Here is a 26292-nt window from a genome sequence, read left to right as displayed (position 1 = left end):
ACGTAATAATATTTATTACTATAAAGACGGTACATGAACAAAATTTCATGTTACTTGGTATTAAGTTGATCCAAGAACAAATTGTAGTGTTCTTTGAAGTTGCAGGTTACGTTATAATTGTAAATTTTTTTGTTTATTTTCTCAACACAATTAATCGATATTTAAAACATTTCAAATTTGGGTTTTCTAATGAAACTTTTAACCGACTTCTATAATAGAGGAGGTTCTCGTTTCGACTTTTTTTCTTAACATACCTATTATTCCTTTAAAACACATTTGTTTTCGAATATCTTAATAATGAACCTAATATTGAAAAGGGAAAGAGTTATTTTTTTAATCACCTTTCTCTATCGCACCTTATATCTAACTACCCACGTTTTACGTTGTTTTTTTGTAATTTATGCGTTTGCTATAGATCTGATCTATATTAATAGTTTTAATTTTATATTATGTATGTTTGTCTATTGATATTTTTTAACTGGACAGGCGTTACTTAGTTATTTCTTTTATACTTGTTTTAATAATATTCATTAATTTATTTAACAATTGTAAGCAATCACTATCATTGATAAAACTTTATATATATTAATCTGTTAAGTATGTATATTGTGTTTTTCTTCTATGTACTTTTAAAGTGTGCTATAAAAACATGTGAATGTGAACCCACGACACGCGACTGGAGGTAACTCCTTAGGAACGATTACCGGTAAAGCTGTCAGGGTAAGTCAGCGTCACTGATTCACACAATTCCCCCCCCCCCCCCCCCAATTATTTCATTGCGCTGACTTTATATCGTTTTTCTTTGAGTAAACTTCAATAATGAAATTGACAAACATAATCTCCATTGACATGACGTCACACTCCTAACGTTTATAAATGTTTCATAATGTTATGTTTAACAAGTTATAAACTTGTTAGCTAACATAATCATATATTTATAAAGCATTAATCAAGCAAAAATTTCTTACTATTTTCTGTGAAAATGTACATTATTTTATAACAAACACAAAATAATAATAATAATAATAATAAAGAAAGCTCAATTCTGTGCTGTCGTTGGTAAGTTTTGCATATAAATTACAGCTATCGATTTTTATTTATATACATTTTTAATAATTAATGACACATTTGTTAACGCCTGTCTTGTTAAAATATCTATATTTATTTAAATTCGATTCTGAAGTTATTAAATAATGTCTGGCGTTACACTGATTATGTGACGTGAGGAATTGTAAATACGATGAATTAAAGCTACGTCCATACATCTGCGACAAATTTGAAAAATATTATTTTATGAATCGTACACTACACATTCAGCGTGTAACATCCTAGCTGGGCTCTATAGGCCTATTTCTCTATGTGGGAGTATGAACACTTGATTCTACGGATCGCAATCGTTATTTTTAAAATTCCGATATTTCGGCGACGTTGCAGGCGCCGTGGTTCGGGTTTTGTACCGGCGGTTGGTCTCGGTGTATATGTTTTGTTATATTTGTACATTTTTGCAAAAAATATATATATGTCAACTGTATGTCTTTCAACCTGCTGTCACCTGAAGCATAAGTTTTAAGATTAGCTTAGGAACAGATGACCATGTCTTTACGTTAAAAGATATTTATTGAAGTATTAATTCTTTACGCACGCTTGACTTGGAGAGTAAACTGGTGAATGCGTAACGAGAGCGTTACGAAAAGTGTGACCGGGAGAGGCGAACGGAAGTTGAGAGGGAGACATAATTTAGTGACAATAGAAAGAGATAGAGTTAAGTTTCGTAAGTTTTACTTGACGCTTCGTCTAAATAACACTCGATTTTTATTTATATGTACACTTATTTTAAATATAATCGATGTTGCTTGTTTGAATTTTTGGTGAATTGGACTGAAAATATCTTAAAAAATTTGAAACAAATTCGATACAAAATGAAAAATAAAAAAAATAAACAGTGTATAAAAATTGTAAAAGATTAGTGATTCGATGATTCCGAAATTGGCTTTTGTTTGGATGATCTGTATTGCTTTATGAAACATAAAATGTGTAGCTGTGGATTTTTGTACAAATAAATAAATAAAAAAGTGGTTGTCTGGAGGAAATGGCTAATGAATGAACTGTAGTAAATCCATTGTACTACTCATTTATTTATTATTTATTTATTTATTATTTATTTATTTAACACTTTATTGTACACAATACAAATAAAATAAGCAGGCAACATTAGCAATAATTTGTAGAAAAAAATGTACAAAAGGCGGCCTTATTGCTTAAGAGCATTTATTACGTCTGAGCAATTATTGCGAATTAAATAAATTAGACCTTAATCCATCTAAGTGTTCACATTTGTCATTCTGTCGTCAGTCAGCCCACATTCCATCAGAATATCGACTAAAGGGTCAGAATTTACAGAGACTTACGAAAGTGCGGGATCTTGGGGTGATTCACGATTCGAAGCTTCTCTTCGATGAGCATATTGATGAAATTATTAAGAAAGCCTCGAAAGCACTGGGATTCATCATGCGAACTTCAGAAAATTTTAAGGACATTAAAACTATTAAGATTTTGTACTGCACGTTTGTTAGGAGTATCTTAGAATATGGATCAGAGATCTGGAATCCCCGCTATAAAAAGTACATAAATAGAATCGAGCAACTACAAATGAAATTTGTTAAGTTTTTGTGTTATCGTCTAAAGCTACCGTACTCCTCTACTATTTACCTTAATCAATGTGCACGATTCCACTTGCTTCCTTTATACAAACGTCGTGAAATTGCTGACATTATTTTTTTAATAAAACTTATTACTAATAAAATTAACTCTCCGGAACTACTTTCTAAAATTAATTTCATTGTACCATTGAAATCAGTACGGCATTATACACCTATTCAACTACCTCTAGTATCCACAAATTACTGCCAAAATGCTTTCCTGTGGCGCGCGAGTAAAGGCTTAAATAATCTGTGTAGACAGAGCGATTTTGATGTATTCAGTTCGGGTGTGGTGGTGGCGAGGCGATTATTGAACCAGAATTTCTTTGCATTGTTTAGTTGATATATGTATATGTAATGTTTAAAAAAGGTTATGTAATAATATCTTGACGTGCAACTACTCTGTCCGCATGATATGTTTATTTATGTACTAGTTCTTATACGTGAAGACCTTTCATTAGCCAAATGTTGTTTAGTTCAATTTGCTATGTATTGTTATTTGTGCTGTTGGTTTTCCGAATATTAAATAAATAAATAAATAAATAAATAAATAAATAAGAGCAATCTCTTCCAGGCAACCTTAGGGCAAAGGAGATGATATATTGACGGTGTAGGTGTAGAGTATAATTTTATAAAAAAACTACTTAATCCGTTATTATCTTTAAACTGTCAAAAAAATGTATTTTTAGTGTACAGTAAAGTCAAAAAAAAAAAAACAATAATTTTTGTGCTGTGTGACTTACTGGGTGTATAGGACTTACTAAGGGCCTGCTTTACCAGTTGTGGATTACGTTGGTTGACGGATGATAATACAAATATATTGACGGCGGGAGGAGCGGTGGGAGGAATAGGCTTGTAGGACCTGATTCTCTTCAGTCAATAAATTGCAGCTTTAAACATTTTTGAATATCATATCAAAAATTGACCGCTCCAGCGGGGTTCGAACCCGCGTCTCCGACTGACCGTGTCGGCGCTCTAGCCAATTAAGCTATGGAACGATGTACCCGCTAGATCGAAATTTTTGCAGCTTTAAGATTAATGTTTGCGATTATCTCATAAATATAGTGGAATTCGATGGTAAAAAAGATTAATGAATCAAAATGATTTTTATTGTCGGATACTGTCATCCGCCAGATAGCGTTATCCACAAGGTCTTATATTATATAGGTGCCTATATTTTTTATTTTTTGTCGCAATTGTATAAACGTAGCTTTATATTCAATGTAAACAATCCCCAATAGACTTCAAATTCGTTTTTTTTTTACTTATTTTTGATGTTAGAAAATTTTACAATTTTTTCTTTTAATCTTTTGTCGCAATTGTATAAACGTAGCTTTATATTCAATGTAAACAATCCCCAATAGACTTCAAATTCGTTTCTTTTCTTTTTTTACTTATTTTTGATGTTAGAAAAATTTACAAAAAAAGGACAAAAAGGTGTATTTTTCCTTCATCATATTTTTTTTTTCATTATTCGCTAACTCGCCACCGAAAATATTTTTTTTAGTAAGAGTTAATTATAGAAGAAAAAAAAAAGTAGTTTTTATATTACATTGGTATTTTCGTTGTTACAATAAGTGATAGTAGTTGTTAAGAATTATTTTTTAAATGTTATTATTTTGTTAATTTAAACGGAATTGCGATGTGGGTGCAAATTTGGTTTATATGAAGTTTTAAACTGGATTTCTTTATTTTTATTTTTTACAAAAATAATGATTTAAAAATATTTTCAATAAAAATAATATCAAATATTATATGATTACTTAAGCCTAGGTTCCGAAATTGAAACGGCCTTCGTCCACCTGTTTAATAGATAAAAATTATTACTTCAATGTATTAAAAAATAAATAGACATAGGGTTGGCTCAAAAATTCCTTGACAGGCTGTAATAAAATATGCAACCGTTTTTATCCAGATTCTTAGGCGACAACCCTATATCATTGTATTCGCAATAAAACAAATAATACAAATAATAATAATAATAATAATACAAAAAAAAAATACAAATCTACCCTCAGTTTAACAATTATCATAATATATATTTTTAAATAAACAGAATTTGCATCCAATAGCTTATTATCATTGAAAAGAACAGGGTGTATCATTTATATAAAAAAATAGTTTTAAGCTACATAACATTGAGTATTCACAATTTTTAGCTGTTTATAATATTTTCTCTATACATTAATTATTTTCTTATTTTGGGCCGTAGGGACTAGGATAGCCTACATAATTAATATAGCTCCAAAAATATAATATAGCCTTTAAATCAAAAATATCGTGTCTCATCTTGGTTCAATTTTTTCAATTTTGGTTCCGATTGTTCTGAATTTCCCACCAATAAATAAATTTGAGGCCAAAAATTGTATAGGCCTTTTTAGCCCTTATGGCCTTATTTCAACGTGCTATGAGTGGACTTAACTTTAATTACTTGCGGGTGATTAGATAATATTAGTGTTAAGGCAATGATTGTAACCTAAATATTTTTTTTTTCTATGAAGTTCTCTTTATGAGCGATATACGTATTAGACGTGTAATGAGTTATGTATGTTTATCTGTTGAAGTTGATTAATGAATTGATTTTGATATTTTTTTTTTGTAACCGAGAATTAAAAGGTTCTCAAGTCGACTGTAATAGTGGTTGTCAGGTAATCGAGAAAAAGATATTTATATTCAAGGTATAGTGGTTATAATGGAAGACATTATTTTCAATATTCAAAGGAATTGTTATAAAATTCGTTAATCAACTTGAACATACTTAATGTTGTAGCGACACACGCCTTCTAATCACATTAATGCCTTCATGTGTAATATGATATGACAATCCCTTTATATATAATTATAATAATTATAATATTTATATAACCCGTTTGTAATCGAAGTACATTTTTAATGTTAGTTCTATAGGTCTGGGTGTGTGTATGGAAATAAAAGAATAGTTTATGTAATATATTTCAAACTATAAAATTTTTCATAAAATTATCTTGATAGATGAAAAAATATTTTCTTAATTGTGAATTAGGGTCATTTAAAGCTCCTGGCGTTGCAAGCGTTCATAGGCTACGGTAAACGTTTACCATCAGAGGAACCGTATGCTTGTTTGCAACCCTACCCTGCATTTATTCGTGCTATTATGGGGGCTTATGAGATTTTTTCCATAGGTTAGTGGCATAAAAAAATTGTGTGTGTCAGCTCTGACGCACGACTGGAGTTTACTCCTTCATATCGACTGTCTAAATAGGCACAAAAAAGGCTTACTAGTAGCCATGCGAAGTTTATATCACTGAAAAGAAAAGAGAGATATATATTATTTTGATCTTAGGACGTATATCACTCATTTAGCTCTTCAGCTCATTCAGCTCAGTGAATTAATTTTATAATGCAACCAAAATGCAACCTTATGTGGTGGTAAAAAAATACTTTTTCGCTTGTTCAAAGCAAGACGATTGAGTCTATGACCTTGTGAAATATGAATCGAAAAGATACAGAGCCATAGCTTACTATCTCTCTCTTTCGCATGATAAACGCCATCGTCCGATCGAGTGGCTCACTAGCTCAGTCTCGTTTACTCCCGCTCAGTACGTCAGTCTCTCGAAAATGATTCATAAGCCTAGTGACCTGCAGGCCTAGCATGCGCGCCACGACAAAATTTTGTCTACCCCTTTTCTCGTATTATCTCTCTATGTCTACAGTAGCTAACATGCGTGCACGCGATACTCTTCTCGTTACGTCAATAGAAGAGATAATCATTAAATTTTAGTGATCTGTGATATTTATCTCTACGGAAGCTAACATGACATCGTAATTTTGTCGAATTTTGTCGTTTTAGGAAGAGAAACTTCTCGTTTTCAATATTATCGACGAGAAAGACGATAAATAAAAAATAAGTAAAACCGGGTGCCTATTTTTTGTATACCATGGCGTTTCCCTATTATAATTATATAATTTCGGTATACGAAGAGCGGGAAATGCGAAAAGTCGAGTGAAGTGTGCCATATAATGACACAAAAAACGTATTTGCGCCCTGTTGCTTCTTATTCTAAATAATAATAATAATAATACTTTATTTCAGACCAAAGTATAAGTCCATATTGGGTTAGTACAACAAGACAAGACAACATTCAGAATAAAAAACAAAACAAAATTATATAAATAGAATAAAAGTAAAATCAATAATTAAAAAAAATATTCAAAAATTCAAAAAATTTAAAAAAAAAAAAAAAAAAAAAAAAAACAATGCGTGATAGAATTACAATTATTTAATGTGCGACAAGATATAAAGCACAACACGAGCATATTGTTTTACATATATAATTAAATTCATTTACTTACGCCGTTTTATTTTCCATATTAGATTTTTTAAATTAGATATACACTTTTTATCTTAGCCAAAAGGCCGAGAACATTGTTAAATAAAACATGTGTCACTCGTTTGAAATTATACAAACGTTGGCTCATCCCGGTTTGGCACGATTGGTCAATAACCTTGTAAATTCAACTTTACGACATAAGAAATAAGAATGATATTCAGTTGTGATTATGGTTGATAATGTTTCTCTACTCGACAAGGCGAAGTCTTCGGAAGAGAATTTTGTCTCTCGTAGTGCGCATGTTAGGGTAATCGAGAAAATACTCGATGTAGACATTATCTCTCTCTCTCGTCAAGAGATATCTCGTTGTATGCATGCTAGGCCGGCTGGAGATATATTTGAAACGTAAGTGAGCTGATGAGAGACTAGCTCACTTGAAAAGATATGTTTCATTTGTATCACTCACTCATGAGTTACCCAAGTCTACTTACTAGTCTAAGAAAAAGATGAATACCATATCAAATGGTAAATAAAGGAATCAAATTAATATAAACGTAACGAGGTCATTCTTTCCGTAAATTTTACTTTTCATATTTTTTCACACCGGGGGCCTTACATGAAAATCGATTATGAAGGAGTAAACTCGAAAAATAGACCCATGTTATAAAAGAAAGGCGTGCTATGATTACGGCCTGGTTATATACGTGTCCTGACTCATACAAATATATTTTTCAACACCTAGACGTATAAATGTGCAACCGAATAAATAATAGTGCCTCGAGTAGTAACATTTACTTGCAAACGGTAATATTAAGGTAGTTTAGGATAGATTTAAATTTATAACACTTCTACCGAACGCTAAATATTCGACAAATTCTACAAAATTACCAAATGATTGTTTGAAAACTTTCCCAGTCTATGAAATGTCCAGCCAGTAAAATATCCGCATATCAAAGTATATTCTAAAATAATTATATAATTATAACTATATTGTACTATTAATATTTTGGTAACTTAGATTTGAATTTCATTCATAGTAATTAGTTGTGGACAATCTTTTACCTGCTGGACAATTTTATGAACTAGATAATGATAATATAAGTACTAAGAAGATTTATCGTATAAAAAGTGATGTTTGTTATGTGTAAGTTACTAAAGACATGTAATTTGAGTTAAAACAATTAAAATATAAGCGAAAATATATAAGAGAAAAATCACTCAAACATTTTCTTCCAAGTAAAAATTTGTCCAAACTCGTTTTTGCTAACGACACTATTTCTTTTTTCTACTTTACATGTCTTTATAATAAAAGTTTAATGTCATAATCATGCGAAAGATTATTTGTAAAGAAAGATATCCATGAATGTAAAATGTGTATTGTCGTGACGAAAAAAAAAAGTTTTCTAGACGTATTTATGTTGTTTTATTTTTTCTCGTTTTTTTTTTAAATCTTGTTTTATGTTTTGTCTTAGTTTTTTCGTATTTTGCACCAACGAGCGCCTTAATGATTCAGTCAGTTCAGCCTATTGTAGTCCACTGTTAGACGTAGGCCTCCCCAAGTTCGCGCCAGATATCCTGGTTTTCTTCAATCCTCATCCAGCCTACACCGGCAATCTTAGTTGATCGTCCGTCCAACGGCCCGGAAGACGTCCACTCCAGGACCCGTCTGCTCCAACGGCCGTTGGTCCTGCGACACAAATGACCAGCCCATTGCCACTTCAACTTGATAATTCTAATTCTAATTAATAATTCAGAATTAGAATTATTAACTCATTAGTTATTATTACACCTCGAGGTTAATTTTGAGTAGTTATCTAGTAGCTAGCTAATTAATGTTTGAACTCCGAAAAAAGATTGGCCACATAACATGGACGTACCCAGAAATTATGTAAGGGTGGGGCTAAAAATCTAAATCGTGATCTCATTTCAGCGCTCTCAGGCACAGCGTTTGCACCATTTTAACTGCCCTTGTTACGGCACTGGGCTTGTTTAGTGAAAAGTTTCAGTCATACATCAAAAATTACATAGCACAATATTACGATTAATTCAATAATACTATAATTTAGGATATAGAATTTTACGATTATTTTGCAGAGTGAGTCAATTTGTTCATTTTTAACCGACTTCCAAAAAAGGAGGTTCTCAATTCGACTGTATTTTTTTTATGTATGTGACTTCAGAACTTTGACTGGGTGGATCGATTTCGACATTTTTTTAATCAAAAGGTGGTGCGTGTCATTTGGTCCCATTTAAATATATCTTTAATATTTAACTGAGGTAGGGCACAGCAGGAATTTCCTGCTCAAAATATGGAGCAGCCCAACTGGGGTAGTACCTCGACCTTACAGAAGATCACAGCTAAATAATACTGTTTTCAAGCAGTATTGTGTTCCTGTTGGTGAGTAAGGTGACCAGAGCTCCTGGGGGGATTGGGGATTGGGTCGGCAACGCGCTTGCGATGCTTTTGGTGTTGCAGGCGTCTATAAGCTACGGTAATCGCTTACCATCAAGTGAGCCATACGCTTGTTTGCCGACCTAGTGACATAAAAAAAATATATCTTTTCGAGTTATATCTAATAATGCGTTTTTACTTGACGCTTTTTCGTCGACCTACGTTGTATTATACCACATAACTTTTTACTGAATGTACCGATTTTGATTATTCTTTTTTTGTTGGAAAGGAGATATACCTAGTTTTGTACCATGATAAGGAAACCAGGATTTGATGATGGGATCCCAGAGAAATCGAGGAAAACTCTAAAATCCGCATATTTTTTTACTGGGTGTACCGATTTTAATAATTTTTAATTTAATCAAAAAATGTTGTTTATCATGTGGTCACATTTAAATTTTATCGAAATCTGGTAACTACTTTTTGAGTAATCTTTGATAACGCGTAGTTACTTGACAATTTTTTCGTCTACCTACGTTGTATTACTTGTCGATGTAATTGAATTCGGTTTTTTTTCGTTTGCCTGCAAACACAATTATGTTATTCCATTTTTTTTTCTTTTAAAATATGCATCGATACTTCACTGCAACTTTAGAAAACTGCTCTCAATTAGAGGCCTGTTATGTTGCGTACATTTTACTGATAACCACCTGCGCACCGAGCTACCAGCGCTGACGGTCAGCGTGACTAAAATCGTTCGGTGTCTTAAAAATACGTATAAACAAGTAAATGCCACTTTTACGTATTCTTGTCGGGACATGAAGTAGGAAAATAAAAATGGCGTATAACTTTAATACTATTTATTATATTAAATCACATAATCACACCATATCTTACATCGATAGCAAATTAACTTTTAAGTCAATTCTGTTACTGCTAAATCTTTCAGAATGCTTGGCTTTATCTTAAGAGTGGGACGTAATTTTAGAAATGTCAGCACAATTGTTCTCCTTTATAACTCTTGTAAGATCTATCTTGGAATATTGCTCAAGCGTATGGAATCCATTTTACAAATGTCATGTTGCTCAATTGGGTAATAATTAATCATAAATTTATTAAATTCTTAAGTTAAGTACTAAGCTTTCATCTTCAAAAAAACATTTTCAAGATATTACGTATGTTCCTTCTTTAGAAAATCGTCGATTAGAGAGATACCATATATTTTTATCTAAGTTACTTCGTAATTTTTTCGATTCCTTATCTGCTAAGCAATGTATCATTTAGGTGTCCCAAAATAAATACTAGTCAGTCCCTGTTTTATATATTTAAAACTATGACCAAATACCTAATACAATGTTACTCTTAGAGCATGTTAAATTTACAACCAATGTTTTCATAACATTGATTATGCTACTTATACAGTGCAATCTGTAAGGAGGGGAATTACGAAATGCTATAAATTTGTAAATTATTATTATTTATATAATTTAGGAATTTATAGTACCGTCAAATCTGGCAACTTTGCCAAGGATTACTAACTTTGCCACCAGCAGAGTGCGAAAGATAATCCTTTCTAAAACGTTGTACGCATATTTTTTAATGTTAAACCTATTTTAGAGGGAAAATACGGTTATCAGTTGGCAACATTTGTTTGAGTAGGGCAATACCACGGCAGTCAATTTTCGGCATTTCCAATTCGAATTCAGTCTGTTACCTAGCCTTAAAATTCAGTGCTCAGGAACTTTTAACATTTTCGTCGATAAGCAACGGATCCAGGTATGTAAGTTTCAGATATAATGTAAATTTTATCTCGAGGATTAGATTGATTACCTTAAAAATGCCCTAGCGTTTGAATTGTGTCTCATAATTTTGTTGGCAATGCTACCAGACTATGGTGGCCAGTATAAGATGGCAACTATACCATGTTTTGTGACGACCTAGGGTTGTACACGAGTAAAAAAAAAGTAATATGTAGATGACACAGTCAAAAAATAAAGTTTTATTTTGTAGAGCTTTACATTCTTGCTAGTTTGAAACTTTTAAAACCTTTATATTCTTGCTAGTTTAACTTAATTATTTCTTAATATCTACTTATAAGAGTCAATACTTACCAACACGCAAACAGATAATATTCATACTAACACGAATGAAATACATATTATATGAAACGAAAAATTTTGATGGCTATGTGAAATACTTTTGTACAGTTGTCTTTGAAGAACCATAATAATTTCTGCTAAAACATCAACTCTCAGAAAGCTTCCACCAACAATCGGTTCTGTAGGTATTAACCATATCTAGCTTTATCCTGCGACTTTTGTCAGCCCCTTTAGTAGTAGGTGGTAACTTATTTTTGTCTATTATTTTAGGAAATGGGTCGCCGTAACCGACGAAAACTAGGATCAAGACACTATAAAAACTGTACCCAGGAAATGCTAGAGTTAGCCGTTGATCTGGTGAAAAAAAAGAATATAAATTCATTGGAAGCAGAAAGACGATTTCTTATACCTCGGCGTACAATAGAAAATAAAGTTAAGGGACTTCATTCAAAACTTCCCGGTGGCCAGTTACGTCTATTAGACTCTGAGGAAAAGGACATCGTGGATGTCTTAATAGCCGCTGCAGATTTTGGTTCCCCATTATCTCGACTAGATCTACGTATACTTATCTTTGAATATTTGAATAAAAATTGTCGGTCTTACCTATTTTCCAATAAAATACCAGGTAAATGGTGGGTAAGAAATTTTTTAAGCAGAAACAAGGATGCATTAACTGAGCGAGCAGTACAGAACATAAAGAAGGCACGGGCGGAAAAAACTGTGGGTGAAATCGAAAATTACTTCAGCAATCTTGAACGCACTGTATTAGATGTCCCTCCACGAAATATTCTAAACTATGATGAGACTAACTTATCCGACAACCCCGGATCAATAAAATGCATTTTCAAACGCAAAGTTAAATATCCCGAAAGAATATTAAACCATTCAAAAGGTAATATTTCTATTATGTTTGCCGCATGTGCAGATGGATCTTTATTACCTACTTATACGGTATACAAATCTGAAAATTTGTGGTCTTCATGGTGCATAGGTGGACCACCGGAAGCGAGATTTAATAGAACGAAGTCGGGATGGTTTGATGCTTTAGTATTTGAAGATTGGTTTAGGACTGTCGTTATTCCATGGGCTACTAAGCTTGATGGACCGAAAGTCGTTATTGGCGATAATTTGTCGAGTCATCTGAATGTGAATATTTTAAGGTTGTGTGAGCAGCATTATATACGGTTTGTATTTTTACCACCGAACTCTACACATGTCACTCAACCATTAGATGTGGCCTATTTCGGACCATTAAAAAAAATCTGGCGGCGAATCCTAACGTGTTATAAAATAAAAAATCCATCTGAGGCTCAAATAAATAAAACTCACTTTCCCATATTGTTGAAAGAGTTACTGATAAAAACCGAAATTTTCGATAAGGATAAAATTAAATCAGGTTTTAAAGCCACAGGCATCGTCCCTTTTAACCCCCAAAAAGTCCTTAAGAAACTGCCTGATTACGAAGAAGAAACAAAATACAAAATAGACGCAGCACTTTTAGATTTTTTGAAAAAAACTAAAGCGCCTGATCCTCTTAAGAGAACAGTATCAAACAAAAAATTGAAAATAGATCCTGGATGCTCAATTTCATGTCAAGATGCAGAAAAAATTATGAATAGAGCAAAAAGAAAACAAAAAACATTAACCAAAAAGTTGAATAATCCAAAAAATAATGAAAAACATGTAACTATTTTATCAGATGTTCGTCTTTCACCAGAAAACCAAGCTTATTTTGATTTAAATCAATGTAGGAGTCTTGATTTAAAATTAATAGATGCAAAATCTAAACTCCCTTTAAAAAAAAAAGAAACTGAAAATATAAATCCATATAAACATCCAGTACCCTCAACTTCTGGGACTTGTAAAGTGATCAAAAAGAAAACCCCAATACAAACAAAAAAACGGAAAGTTAATTATGACAGTGACGAGGAAAATGAAGATAATTATTCACTAAGAGATACTTCAGATGAGGAAATGGTCATGTCTGAAGATGAAGACATGGCTTTGTGTGCCATTTTAAAACATAGTAAAAAGTACGAGACTGATTATTATATAAGCAACACATTGCAAGTGTTGGGTATTGATGAAATTAATACAAATCTGAACAACAGTTTAAGTGAAATGAAGGATTTACACTCAAAAATTGACGAAACGAATATACCAGAACGGAAAAATATCGATATAGGTAAGAAAGATGATGTAATATTGGATATAGATGATAAAGAAATGAATGAAAATGAAAAAGCTGAAAATTTTTTATTCTTCAATATGGGCGAAATTGAAACAAAAGAAAATGAATGTATAAATGACCATGAGAAAAAAGAACGTATGCACTCGGACTTGAACAATATTGGAACAAAGGAAAGAGCTGATAATATAGGTGTGAACTCGACTAATGAACAATGTAAAATAAATGAAAAGACGGATAAACAGTATAAAGAAGAAAGTACTGCTATAGACTTTAATATGGATAAAATAAAAACATTCGAAACTGAAAAGATTAATAAACATGAAAAACAAGGAAGTGTGAAAGAGATTGAAAATTTGGATCTCAACCAAAATGAAGATATTGATAATATACGCGAGAAAAAACAAGAAGTGATCTCAGAAATACAAGAAAATAAAAAAGAAACCATATTTTACGAAAAACAAAGCGTTTTAGTTAGATACTACAATCGTAATAATTGGAAATATTACGTAGGATTCATAGAGAAGATAGACGTACAAGAAATAGAAACATATTATTCGATTAATTATTTAAAGACTGTTAAAAAGCCTAACTTAAGATTTATAGTTTGCAAAAGAGATTATGATGTCGTACCATCTTCATTTATCGTCAAAGCTATAAAATTAAATTTAGTGAAAAAAAACCGAGAATACTTGGTTGAGAAATGTGATGAACATTATTTTTAAGGTCTAAGGTTTTTTATGTCTAAATATTTGATTATTTATTTGACGATTATGAAAGCCAGTAATTTTTCTTTCCTATAATATTTGCTAGAATTTGTTTTTTTTTTTAAACGATTTAAACATTTTTACATTTTATTTGTTTACTGATACAACTTATTAAACAATGTATAAATAATGACATAATTAATTGTTCCTAATAAAATTTATTGGTATAAAGAATATTTTCTTCGATATAATGCTATAGTATTGTTTTTTGTTTTTATAATAATGTTACAGTTTCGTATGTTTCGTTTTTGACAAAACTTTTATTGGTGCTTTGTATGTTCCTATGTACCTAATTACTCGTAAGTAATAAAATAAATAAATACCTACATAATATCTTTTCGTTGTCAACCCTGAACGTATTCACGGAATTTCTATGAAATTCTCAGAAAAGGGTGATCAACTTTGCCAATAACTCTGTGGTTTACTTTATAATAAATATATCTTATGGGTCATATTCCTTAAGTATTGTATCCAAACTATTGATGATTCTTTACTAATGTTATAAGTAGAATTTACATTTTCCAGGAAATTAAATTTATTTGGCAAAGTTACCAGATGGTATAGGTATCTTTGCCATTTTATTTTTTTAACCCTTGCCAAAATATCCTTTATTTTATTTCAAAAACATTTACATCTATGTACTCTTTGATAAATATACTATCTGCAATACATACTTCTGTGATTTCACACGTTTGATTTTTGGTTGAAATTTAACTTTGATTTTGTAACAGTTGTTTAAAGTGGCAAAGTTGCCAGATTTGACGGTAAGTTGGTTTTATATTGCTTGAATTATTTGTATGACTGTGTGTAATTTATCGATGATTTCTTACTAATGTGGCCATTTTAGTTATTTGTTTATTGTATCTACTGTTTATTTCCTAAATTAAAAAAAAATATATATATATATTTTAGAAGTTTTAAACTTGTTAGTACATAATGTACTAATGTAATAATGCTGCTATTAACAATGAAGTTATATTTTGTTACCCTTGCATTTAATGTAATAATCTTAAAGTAAAAACATTTGTAGTATTTTTCGGGTTTTATCGCAGTTTATTAGATTTTTAGATGCCCGACGTTTCGGATACTTTACAGCAACTATGGTCACGGGAGGTCTGACAAACGGGTGGGAAAACTTAATAAACCGCGATAAAATCCGAAAAAGTTGTTTCATTATAATAGTAACTAGTACCTGTAACACGGGCTCGGCCTAGTTCTGGTATTAGTAGTGCATTGCACATCCACTTCACTAGGTGTTCTATTATTAATAAGAATGCAAGCTAAATCTTGACTCCACTGTTTTTGCGATTCACAATATTTGTCTTAAAGTCACTACGGCATTCAAATTTAACTTTTATTTCCTACTTTTTTAAAGCTTATATTCCTATTAATGGAGTTCTAATCGCAGTCTTGTCTGATAATTAACAAGGATTGTGAATCGCAAACTACCCTCAGATGTAAATTAACTTTGAATAATTTGGCTATAAGATGGTTTTTAAGTATACAAAGTGTTTTGTCATTTTATATGCAACAAACTATTTGAATTCGCATTAAACCGCTTATCAGTACTTATATACGAATTTGCATCACAATCCACGCCATAAACATTTCGTTTATAGGGTTAAAATCACTACAATAAAAATTTTATAGTCATCATTAGCGTAATGATAATACGACGACAATTACGTCAATTGTAATTTTATATGACAGGGCTACTACACCGTCTGTCCATATTGAAATGCTTAAACGATGTTAGAGATTGGGTTGATTTTAGTTCTTCGGGAGACAGTGGTTGTCCTCTGAACTCATTTTCGATCTCTAGTAAAGTTCTATCCTTAGTTTCTGGTAATAACCACAATACTACGACAAGGCAATAACCTACAACTCCCGCATACAAGAGATAAGCTCCATATATTCCTACACTACTAAACAAATATGGCGCGGTTTTGACCGTTATAAAAAGATTCGATGACAAGAAGAGAACGCTCAGTCCTCCCGCCAAACTTCTATACTCTAATGGAAATAGTTCTCCAGCTATTATAAAAGGCAGTGGTACCGTACCAGTAGCTATAGAGAACATGTGTGTATGAATTAACAATATTCCGATGAAGGGATGGTCATATGGTAGCATGTTCTGACTTTTGAAATAAGTGTAAGCAGCTGTGACTAGAAAAGCGAACAGGTTAATCGAAACTGTTGCAAATAACATAGTGCGTCGTTTCACCTTCCTTATCACAAACAAAGCTACTGAATTCGAGATGAGTCTTTGGATATCCAAAATTATAATCATTAGAGATATATTAGTACCTGTACCAACTATATTTGTAAATATTTTAAGTGTGTAAGCGGCTAAAAGATTTGCTCCAGACCATTGACCTAATGTGTATATATGGATCATTATAAAAATCGGTTTATAAAATTCTTTTTTTCTTAAGGTCGTATTCACATATGCTATGTTTCTTTTTAATCTCTTACAAAATGATCCAGACTCCTCTGTCAAAGCTTTGGCCTCTCTGATGATTTTACTTGATTCGATCATTTTTTCTAATTCGTCATCCTCTGCATTTCCTCTGAGCCATTTGAACACTTCTCTACATTCATCGTATCTGCCTTGATCAGCTAACCAACTTGGCGATTCAGGGGAGTATATAACAATTAGAAGATCTCCAAAAACTATGAAAACAATAACCAAAGCTGTTATTTGCCAAGTGAAGTATAAACCTAAGGTATGGACGAAAAGAACACCTGTTGCGATTGACAACGAGATAATAGTTAAGAATGCTCCACGGTTTTTCGGACTGGTGTATTCTCCGATTAAGACTGGACCCAGCGACGAACTCATTCCCATTGAGAGGCCTTGAAGGAATCTGGCTATTAAGAGAGTTGTTATACTTGAGGCAGTGAGGATACAGAACCAGCCAATAATCATGGGTGCTATGCTGACCAAGTTAGCAGTTCTCCTACCAAATTTGGCCATGATAGAAGGAACTATAAAATTTCCTGCCACTAATGCGAATCCCAAAATTGAGGCTGAAACATTAAACAAGTAAATTAGACTAATACACTTATAAACATATATTATATGGTTATAACCGGTATTATACTTTAATTCTTACTACTTAGTCGGGCAAATATGAACTGAACTAGATCTAATTTGCTCATGTATAAGTAGCATGTATATTTAAATATTGATATTGAGTTAATACCATTCATTCGTTTGCCTTCATGGCTTTAATTTGTGCCAGAATAGCGCGGCTGATTTAGCCAATGATACGAATAATGAAGAAGACAAATTATTTCATATAAATGTGTCTTTGGCAGAAGTTTGCAAATCAGTCAATCTACTTTCAACTATGTTCACGAATTAAGTATTTGTCGGATAATGGCCACTGTTTAACTCATATGTACAAAGGTATCAACTTATTTAATAATATAAAAAATTATTACTAAATTAATAAATATTTGTTTAAAAGAATTTTACCTATCCATGATCCTGACACGTCATCAATAGGTATTAGAGAATTCGGAAGAGCAAGCTGTGGTAATAAGATGGCTGCAAATCCCATCACCAAACCATGCGATGCGAGGTTTAGAGACACCCCCGCTGTCACGAAGCACTGAAATGAACGATCGAAAATGAAAAATGTAACTACACACTGTTGCAGATGCAACGATATAATTTTAAAATCTTGAGATTTATTACAAATATTTTGTATCGTAAAATGTATGTTAAGTAAAGGACAGGAAAAGATACGAAAAAGCGAAAGAGTTATTTAAAGAAAGCAAACATAACTCTGAATATTTCTGGAATATATGTATTACTTTTATAATAATAAAGGTATATTATATATCGTTCCAATTTTAGTATATGTACTGCCGAAGCGAGTACTGGTATGTAATATAAAAGACAAAAGAATAAAAATGAAGGAGAGGCATACATCCACATACGCTCTTGAATTTTGCTGGTGGTACTTTTGCAGATAAGGAAATACATACATAAATAATAATAAAAATATTCATTAGAAATATTTTTCAGTAAATATTTATAGATCCTAATTTAAGCCATCAAAGAGGCAAGCGAGAGGATGTGGTGCTTTTTCGTGTGCTATAGATTAAAATACCCTCATTATACAATTAACTTTGATGGCAGTAAGAGTTATCATTTTATCAACTTTTATTATTTAATTATTTAAATAAAGACTAAGTACGAAATAATTTAGCAAAGATTTATTTACTTTTCTGTTCTGAATTAAACATTTTAGAATATGGTATTTTATTTGACTCGGAGTAAAGATGTGTACCGACATAATTATATTACTAGCTTTGGTTAAATATGAGAAAGTACTAACTTACTGCATGCTATCTGCATGATAAAAATGCAGTCAGGTTTTGGTTTAACGGCATTTTTGTTACTGTTATGTACAAAGATCTCTTAGTATGAAGAAGACATTTTTTTTTACTTCTGTGGGTTTGTTGGAATTGGAAAATATTCCATACTCATAACAGCGCATTCAGCAGCTTGACTTTAAATGTCATTCAAAATCTTACCCAACCTGCCGTCAGAGTAAATTATTAATATCATTATTAATAATAATTATAGATTAATAAAGGACAAGAGAATATTACAATACCAGGCAATATAATCAGTCGATATCGTATAAGTCATTCAATGAGTAGGCCAAATATTTTAGACTGCAGCTTAGAAAAAATTTAGTGTAAGCCAGATTTTGGCATACGACATTTTTTTAGTTGATCTAACGAAACTGCCAAATACCACTTTCCGACCTCAGATTGCCCGTAATTTATTTTCCTTTCATTTTCGTTGGGTTTCATAACAATGGGTTTCATAATATTATAATTTTTTTTTACTTTCTACCATTTTCAAAGGCTAAAATCACTGGTCTAAAAGGATCACGTCAAGTCTGTCTGAATTCTGAAAAAAAAAACCTACCCGACGCTACGTCAAAGTTTGCGCCTCATACTTTGCTTACGCTGAACTCAATAGTTTTGTGTTGTTCTGGTTGTATAATATTATGCTATTGAATTATTTATTGTTTTATCTGGATTTGTTGCCGTTGATAAAACATAACATGTGCTTTTACAATTGATAACATATATAATATAAACGCTTAAATAACTGTGATAAAAAAATAAGAAAACAAACAACTGAAATATTTTTTAGGTAATATCTACAAACTTCAGCCTTCGTATTGTTATCTGCTGAGCCAAATGATAATCTAAATATGTGGTATGTCAATATCTTGTGCAATCTATCAGAATAAGAAAAATATATATAAACGTGTGTATGGAGTGTGTGGTAATCGTAATTGTCATTAAAACACCATTAAAATCATATTAATTGTATTGACTAATAACCCAATGTAGGCTGATCGAAAAGTTGACCTAGTAATTAGTTCATCAGTCCAGAGTTTATCTACCGTAACTAGGTGTGATTACTTTTGAATACTTGTAAACTGTTACAGCCTTTTTCGGCTTATGGAAGTCACAGCAATTGACTGACTATAAAACCTCCTGATCCTCCTCATGAAATGATTACAAGGTCATGCAGATATGTTTATACAAAATGTGTCCTGGTAGGTATATTGCTCGATGAGTGCATTTATATATTTAGATTAGGTGAAGAAGAAAAAAGATATTTAAATTACCCACTTTCTAAGTTTTTCTACTCACTGTCCTAATCTACCTCTACATCTATCAAGTTTTTTTACATTTTGGAAACAACACACAACAATACAACAGTAAGATAAATATTTTATCTTTATAATATTGGTCAAGTCTTAGGTGCATATCACCAATCTTTATTGGTTCCTTATTGCGAATAAATTATAAACTTATTATGGGTTGATTTTTAGATCAGAACGAAGAAATTTTATGGGATATGTCGAGATTCAGCCTATTGTAGCTATTAAGCACTAATCGTCCTTACAATAACTTCTCAAGTTCTCAATGACATCTTTATAATTTCTATTATACAATTGTCAGATATGACATTGAGATATCTTCGAGTGTTTTTTATCGATTGATATACATTTAGTAAATTGTCACTGTTTTTGTTTTATTTAACTTAAGAATAATATACCGGTTTCACTCATTTTTTTTCTTTTTAGTTTTCTAATATAATTATATTTATATTCATATAAATTGCATTTCGCTTCAACCTATCGCAATCTACTGCTGGACGTATGCCTCCCAAAGTTCGCGCCAAACTACCTGAATCTCCACAGTCCTAATCCATCCCACACTGCGTTTTCCACATTGCGTTGACTATCCGTCAGTATTTTGTAACAAATATTACTTATAGTGTTTATTACACATTAATAAATTATAATTACGCAATAAATAATGTATGATTCGAATTCGTTTTTTCGGGATTTCTACCATGTACCTTTTTATCTTTGAGGCTCCGATATTTCAAAAAACGAATTCAAATAATGTTAAGAACCATGGAAATTTAAAACAATATAATGTATGATTCATTACATAAATATTAACACATAAATTTGCAATTATTATAAAGAAATTTTTAAAAATAAAAAAATATAATAACAATAATTACCTGCTTTTTGAAAGGAGTTATCCATGATGTCTTATCCATGTCAATATCCGCACTAAACATCGTTACATAACTTTTTTTCACGAAGACATGTCTCTATAATTTATGTTACACTACTGTCGGATATGGCAATGAGAAGTTTTTGAGTGTTTTTTATCGATTGATAGGGAAAATCGATAAGACGTTCCGTACATTTTCCGTTGTACAGCATAATAAAGACTACTTTTATGGCAAAACGCCAGTTTTCATATAAATAGATACTCATTGAGTAATTCAATGTCACGTTACAGCCAACTGGTCGAAATAGCTTCGACAGTCCAACCAAACATCTGCACCTTTTAGTCAACGACGCCATTCAATTAAATGTTGGTTGAAGAGACGGTTGACGACCTCTCTGGTGTAATGGTGCGTGTGTCGTGTCTGCAGCGCGTAACCACCGACGGTTGCGGTTTCGATTCCCACTCGGAGTGGATATTTTTGTTTATACAAATATTTAGTTCCGGCCTGTTTGTTAGTCCTTGTGTGTCTTCCCACCATGCCTCGGAGAGCACGTTAAGCTGTCTGTCCCGGTTGTTATCATGTACACCTGATAGCGATCGTTACACATAGTAGCTAATATATCCGCCAACCCGCATTGGAGCAACGTGGAGGATTAAGCTGTGATCCTTCTCCTACATGGGGAAAGTGGCTTATGCCCGGCAGTAGGATATTATAGGCTAAAGCGTAAAGAGATGGATGATAAAACGATAGTACATACAACGTTCAACTTAGTTGAATATCAATTTTGAACAGTATTTATATTTTCGTATGTATAAGTTACAAGATACGTTTTATCAGATAACTGTGTCAAAATGACCAGACAAACACACCATGAAATATAATTTGCTAAATAAGTAAATTATTTTTTTCGTATATTATTAGGTAATAAGATATAAGAAGTGCGAAGCGAGGTAGGTAGGTGAGAGTATTGAGGCAACAGACAACGTGTGCTCAGCGACTGATCAAGGGTTCTGACCGCCCTAGTCTAATTATGAGGACGCGCCCCCACCAGGTGTAACGGACGGCCTAAAAAGTAGTAAGTGAGTAGAGTAGTAGTATGAAAATTTTAACATGGTTCATACTACCTATAAAAGTTTTCAGATCAATCTGCAAGCGAAACTAACGCTGCCTTACTCGCCACAGGAATACATACTATTTGAGAACAGTATTTTTTTGGATGTGATCTTCTGCAAGGTCGAGGTAGACCTCCAGTTGAGCTGTCATAGATTTTTACCACGCTTTTATTAGCTTTGGTTGTATCTATGTATGTATATATGTGGTGCTTGTTATATGAAATGTAACAATTATTCTACTTGCAACTATCTGTGCGGAGAGTTATAAAAACATAGTAAAAGGTTATGAAAATATAGTAAATTGTACCCGACGTTTTTTACTCTGAATTGAATTATTCTCGTAATAACTTAAATTTTATCACAATTTTATTTTGAAGTAATTATTTATGATTGATTGTTCGATCTTCTACTACTGTAATATAAACTCTTTGTAATTAAAAATTATTTTCTACTTTTTATTTCGATTAGCTATAAAAGGGAGGTAGGTGGTTTTTTAGTTTTTTAAAATTATTATTTATTATCAAAATATTTACTACTGTAAGCTACAACATCGTTATTGTGTAGATGTGCAAGTATGTGTTATACTGAATAATAGGAAAAAAATCAAGGAAAAAATCGCTTTAATTATTAGATCGATTATTTTTAAAATGCCTGCGTTACTTATACAGGCATTTGTCATATTACCCGTTTATAAGTTCACACAAGTATATGTAATTTCAGTAATTTTTATAGCACGCGGTTATCACAATTACGTCGAGATCATCATGTTATAATTATCTTATCGTTATCAAATTATTATTTAACTGCTTACGGCGCATTAAATTGTCCTTGTTTCTATTGGTATGTATCTGTTGTCGCTAATTCTAGAGTATTGGTGTGATAGTCTATAAGCAACGAGCATGGATTTGATTTCCCGAAGTGTGGTCCCGGGTTCCTGGTCCTTGTGGCTCTCCCCACCAAGCTTCTAAGCTAGCGAAAAGTTCGGCCCAGTTGTAATCATGTACACTTGGTAATAAATGTAACTGCTAGACAAGAAAGTATCAGCCACTTCACAATGGAGTTTCAATATGTTTTCCAGAATATCTACAGTTGGATAATTTTTAATATATACACGATAATCAGTTATCGTAGTCTATGGACGCACGAAACTCCTGAAGCATCACAAACACGTTGTTGACCTTATCCCCGATCTTTTTCAGAACTTCTCCCTACCTTACTCACCATAGGACCACAATAACTAACTAATTCAGGACAGTAATTTTCTTTGTAATCTGTAAGTTTGAGGTACATACCCTTTGGGGCTGCTCCAGATTTTGAGCAGGAAGTTTCATAATGTTCTGTATGTCAATAAAAAATTCCGTTCCATTTTCAAATTATTTACTACTATTGTTTCCTAAAAATTTAAATTTCTACTAATTTACTTTGATCTACGATCAAAAGTCAGATGATTTATACTATTCAGTGCTTAATGGTTAAATATTTGTATACAAACATTTGTTATCTGCCCTTGTCGTCTCTAGGACAAGGTCTTAATAAAAGGTTGTCTATTTCTATTAATATTATATCAAACATATCCTTCTATCTATCAGACAAATCCTTTAATATTTAGTTAAAAATGTGTCTTTTCTTGAGCTCAGACAGACTTTGTACGTTACTCTTAATTTGTAATAATTCTGACTTATTTGTTTGTGGTGCACGAGTACAATAAAGCTTATTATTATTACCATTGATTGCAACTGAAAGATTCGCCTACTCAGGATGTAATTCCCTGACTGAATCTTGGTCTCCAGCAAGTATAGAAGTAGACTGCGATAGGTCGAACCAATCGCAGTCCGCTGGTGAACATAGTTATTTCCAAGCTTACACCAAGTAGGCTCTGTGAAATTCTCAACCAGCCTCCTCCAGCGATTTTTTGTCAAGAAAAGCGACTGCGAAAAGAATATATCGAAATCTTCTTGGTGAAAGTTTACTCTGGAGACTTATTACACCTATTTGGAATAGATGGACGATTTGGGGTCATCATCATCGTCACTTCAGCCTATCGCAGTCTACTGCTGGACATAGGCCTCCACAAGTTCGCGCCAAAAACGGCGAACTCATGTATGTTGCCCATAGTCACCACGTTGGGCAGGCGGGTCGGTTACCGCAGAGCTGGCTTTAACGCACAGAAGACTTTGCTGCCCGTCTCCAGCCCGTGTATATCAAAGCCAGCAGTTCGATGGTTATATGCAATCCGGCTCTTTTTGCTATGGCCAAATATTTTTTGGAACAAGTTAGCTTCTTGGACAATTTTTGTTCATAAATCAGTTAAAGTTTCTATTTGGTAAATTCTTACTTTAATTAAATGTCAGCTTGTTACGAGGAATTCAAATTTGCTTATTTAATTAAAATTTATATAGGTATTAATAACAAAATGTGGGTTCCAAATTATATAACAGAGGTAGGGCACAGCAGGAAATTTCCTGCTCAAAATATGGAGCAGCCCGACTGGGGTACTACCTCGACCTCACAAAAGACCACAACTAAATAATACTATTTTCCTCTACTTAAGTCAAGTCAAGATGTGGAGGTGGTTACGTCGCAGGGCCGATGGTCACTGACGCAGACGCGTCCTGAAGGAGCGCGTGTTGGAACATAACACTCCCGCCGGCCCCGGACCAATGATTTATATAAGATCACTGGCGGAGGCTGGATGAGGAATCCGAAAAACCAGGATATACAAATACAAATACTCTTTATTGTACACTATCAGAGAAAAAAAATTTATACCGAAAAAGAAAATATAGACATGTACAAAAGGCGATCTTATCGCTAAAAGAGCGATCTCTTCCAGACAACCTCAAGCATATTTGGCATATAGGATATTTGGCACGAGCTTGGGGAGGCCAATTTCTAGAAGTGGATTGCGATAAGCTTAGACGAGCGATCGAACGGATGAGCCAGAACAGTGACGAATAATTCTTTTTAGATATAAATAATTAATTTATAATTGTGTTTGCTAGCAAACGAAAAATACCAATTACATCAACAAGTAATATAACGTAAGTAGACGGAAAAATTAACAAACGCACTAATCGTCACTACGATTTTCGAGGGTTCCCTTCGATTTCTCTGAGATTCCATCATCAGATTCTGGTTTTCTTATCATGGTAACATCCTTGGGATATCGCCTTTTCAATAAAAAAAGAATTATCCAAATCGGTTCCTAAACGACGAATTTATCCCCGGACATAGTATATAAAAAACTATATGCATACAGTTGAATTGAGTAACCTCCTCCTTTTTGAAGTCGGTGAAAAATAAAACGATTTGCTAACTGTAACAAATTATTTACATTTTTTTCTTATTGTTTCAAAACTAATTGGACAAAGGTTGAGTCGAACGATTATTAATTTAGACTGAATTCTTTAACCAAAGTTATACTAAGAGAAGAACTTGTTATAATTTCCATGGACTAAGCTATTAGCTTTAAAAAAATAATTTTGATTACGCGTAGAAACATGGAAAATAGTTTTCTACGCGTTCCTGCTTAGAGATTAATTAAGAGCTTTAATCCATAACGTAGTTGTTTGATCGCAGTTTTATTGTAAGTAAACTGGATATGACAACATTTTGCTATATGGCATCTAATTTATACGGTGCCGTTGATCATTTGTTATCTTTTTAATTTAAGGTATATAAAGTTTAATGTCAAAAAAAGTGTATAATCTGCAAGATTATATAGGTTTGCTTTTCAAATAAGATTAAACAATAAAACGAAAATTTTAAACTACGTAGTTATAGTTTTGTTTTTGTTAGTGTTTGTTTTAAGATATAATTTTGATTATTAAACTTCGAAAATTTTCAACTAATAACATTTGTAATACATCTAAACATATGAGTTTGGCTTTCAACTTGTGGAGGCCTATGTCCAGTAGTGGACTGCGAAAGGCTGCTGTGACTGACGACTGACTGTGAAAATTTCTAATTGTTTGTTTGTCTGTTACTTGAATAACTAAGGCAAGATGTAGATCACTTCACCAGTTTTCCCTGTGTTTAGTACTAAATAACGTGGGCGTTGTTATATAGTAGAATTTATTCCATCTCATTTCATTTTCAACTTTGGTTCACTTTTCTTCAAATTTCCGGCTAAACTACAAGTTCTTTTGAAA

At 32.4% G+C, this 26292-nt stretch overlaps 2 protein-coding genes across 2 annotated transcripts; one reads left to right on the top strand and one right to left on the bottom strand.

Annotated features, from left to right (window-relative positions):
• The first annotated feature begins 531 nt into the window (after window positions 1–531).
• LOC123666390 lies at window positions 532–14413 on the top strand. Its single transcript, XM_045600484.1, has 3 exons — window positions 532–846; window positions 8420–8426; window positions 13467–14413. The coding sequence occupies exons 1-3, from the start codon at window positions 820–822 to the stop codon at window positions 14411–14413; spliced, it is 981 nt and encodes a 326-aa protein (XP_045456440.1). The 5' UTR covers window positions 532–819.
• Window positions 14414–15906: 1493 nt separating this feature from the next.
• On the bottom strand, window positions 15907–21244 carry LOC123666637 (facilitated trehalose transporter Tret1-like). Its single transcript, XM_045600730.1, has 3 exons — window positions 21033–21244; window positions 17937–18072; window positions 15907–17485 (listed from the first exon to the last, which is right to left on the bottom strand). The coding sequence occupies exons 1-3, from the start codon at window positions 21090–21092 to the stop codon at window positions 16155–16157; spliced, it is 1527 nt and encodes a 508-aa protein (XP_045456686.1). The 5' UTR covers window positions 21093–21244; the 3' UTR covers window positions 15907–16154.
• Window positions 21245–26292: the final 5048 nt, after the last annotated feature.

The sequence above is a fragment of the Melitaea cinxia genome, chromosome 26 (assembly GCF_905220565.1).
Source record: "Melitaea cinxia chromosome 26, ilMelCinx1.1, whole genome shotgun sequence".
In the NCBI taxonomy this organism is placed as follows: Eukaryota; Metazoa; Arthropoda; class Insecta; order Lepidoptera; family Nymphalidae; genus Melitaea; species Melitaea cinxia.
This window is presented reverse-complemented; position numbering and strand designations above follow the sequence as displayed.

Excerpts from the sequence above, each read along its gene's own strand:
- LOC123666390 (XM_045600484.1), top strand. The coding sequence starts at position 820 with ATGAAATTGACAAACATAATCTCCATT.
- LOC123666637 (XM_045600730.1), bottom strand. The coding sequence starts at position 21,092 with ATGTTTAGTGCGGATATTGACATGGATAAGACATCATGGATAACTCCT. Across the intron at positions 18,073-21,032 it reads TAACTCCTTTCAAAAAGCAG|TGCTTCGTGACAGCGGGGGT; the intron begins GTAATTATTGTT and ends CGTTCATTTCAG. Across the intron at positions 17,486-17,936 it reads CGTGTCAGGATCATGGATAG|CCTCAATTTTGGGATTCGCA; the intron begins GTAAAATTCTTT and ends TTAATGTTTCAG.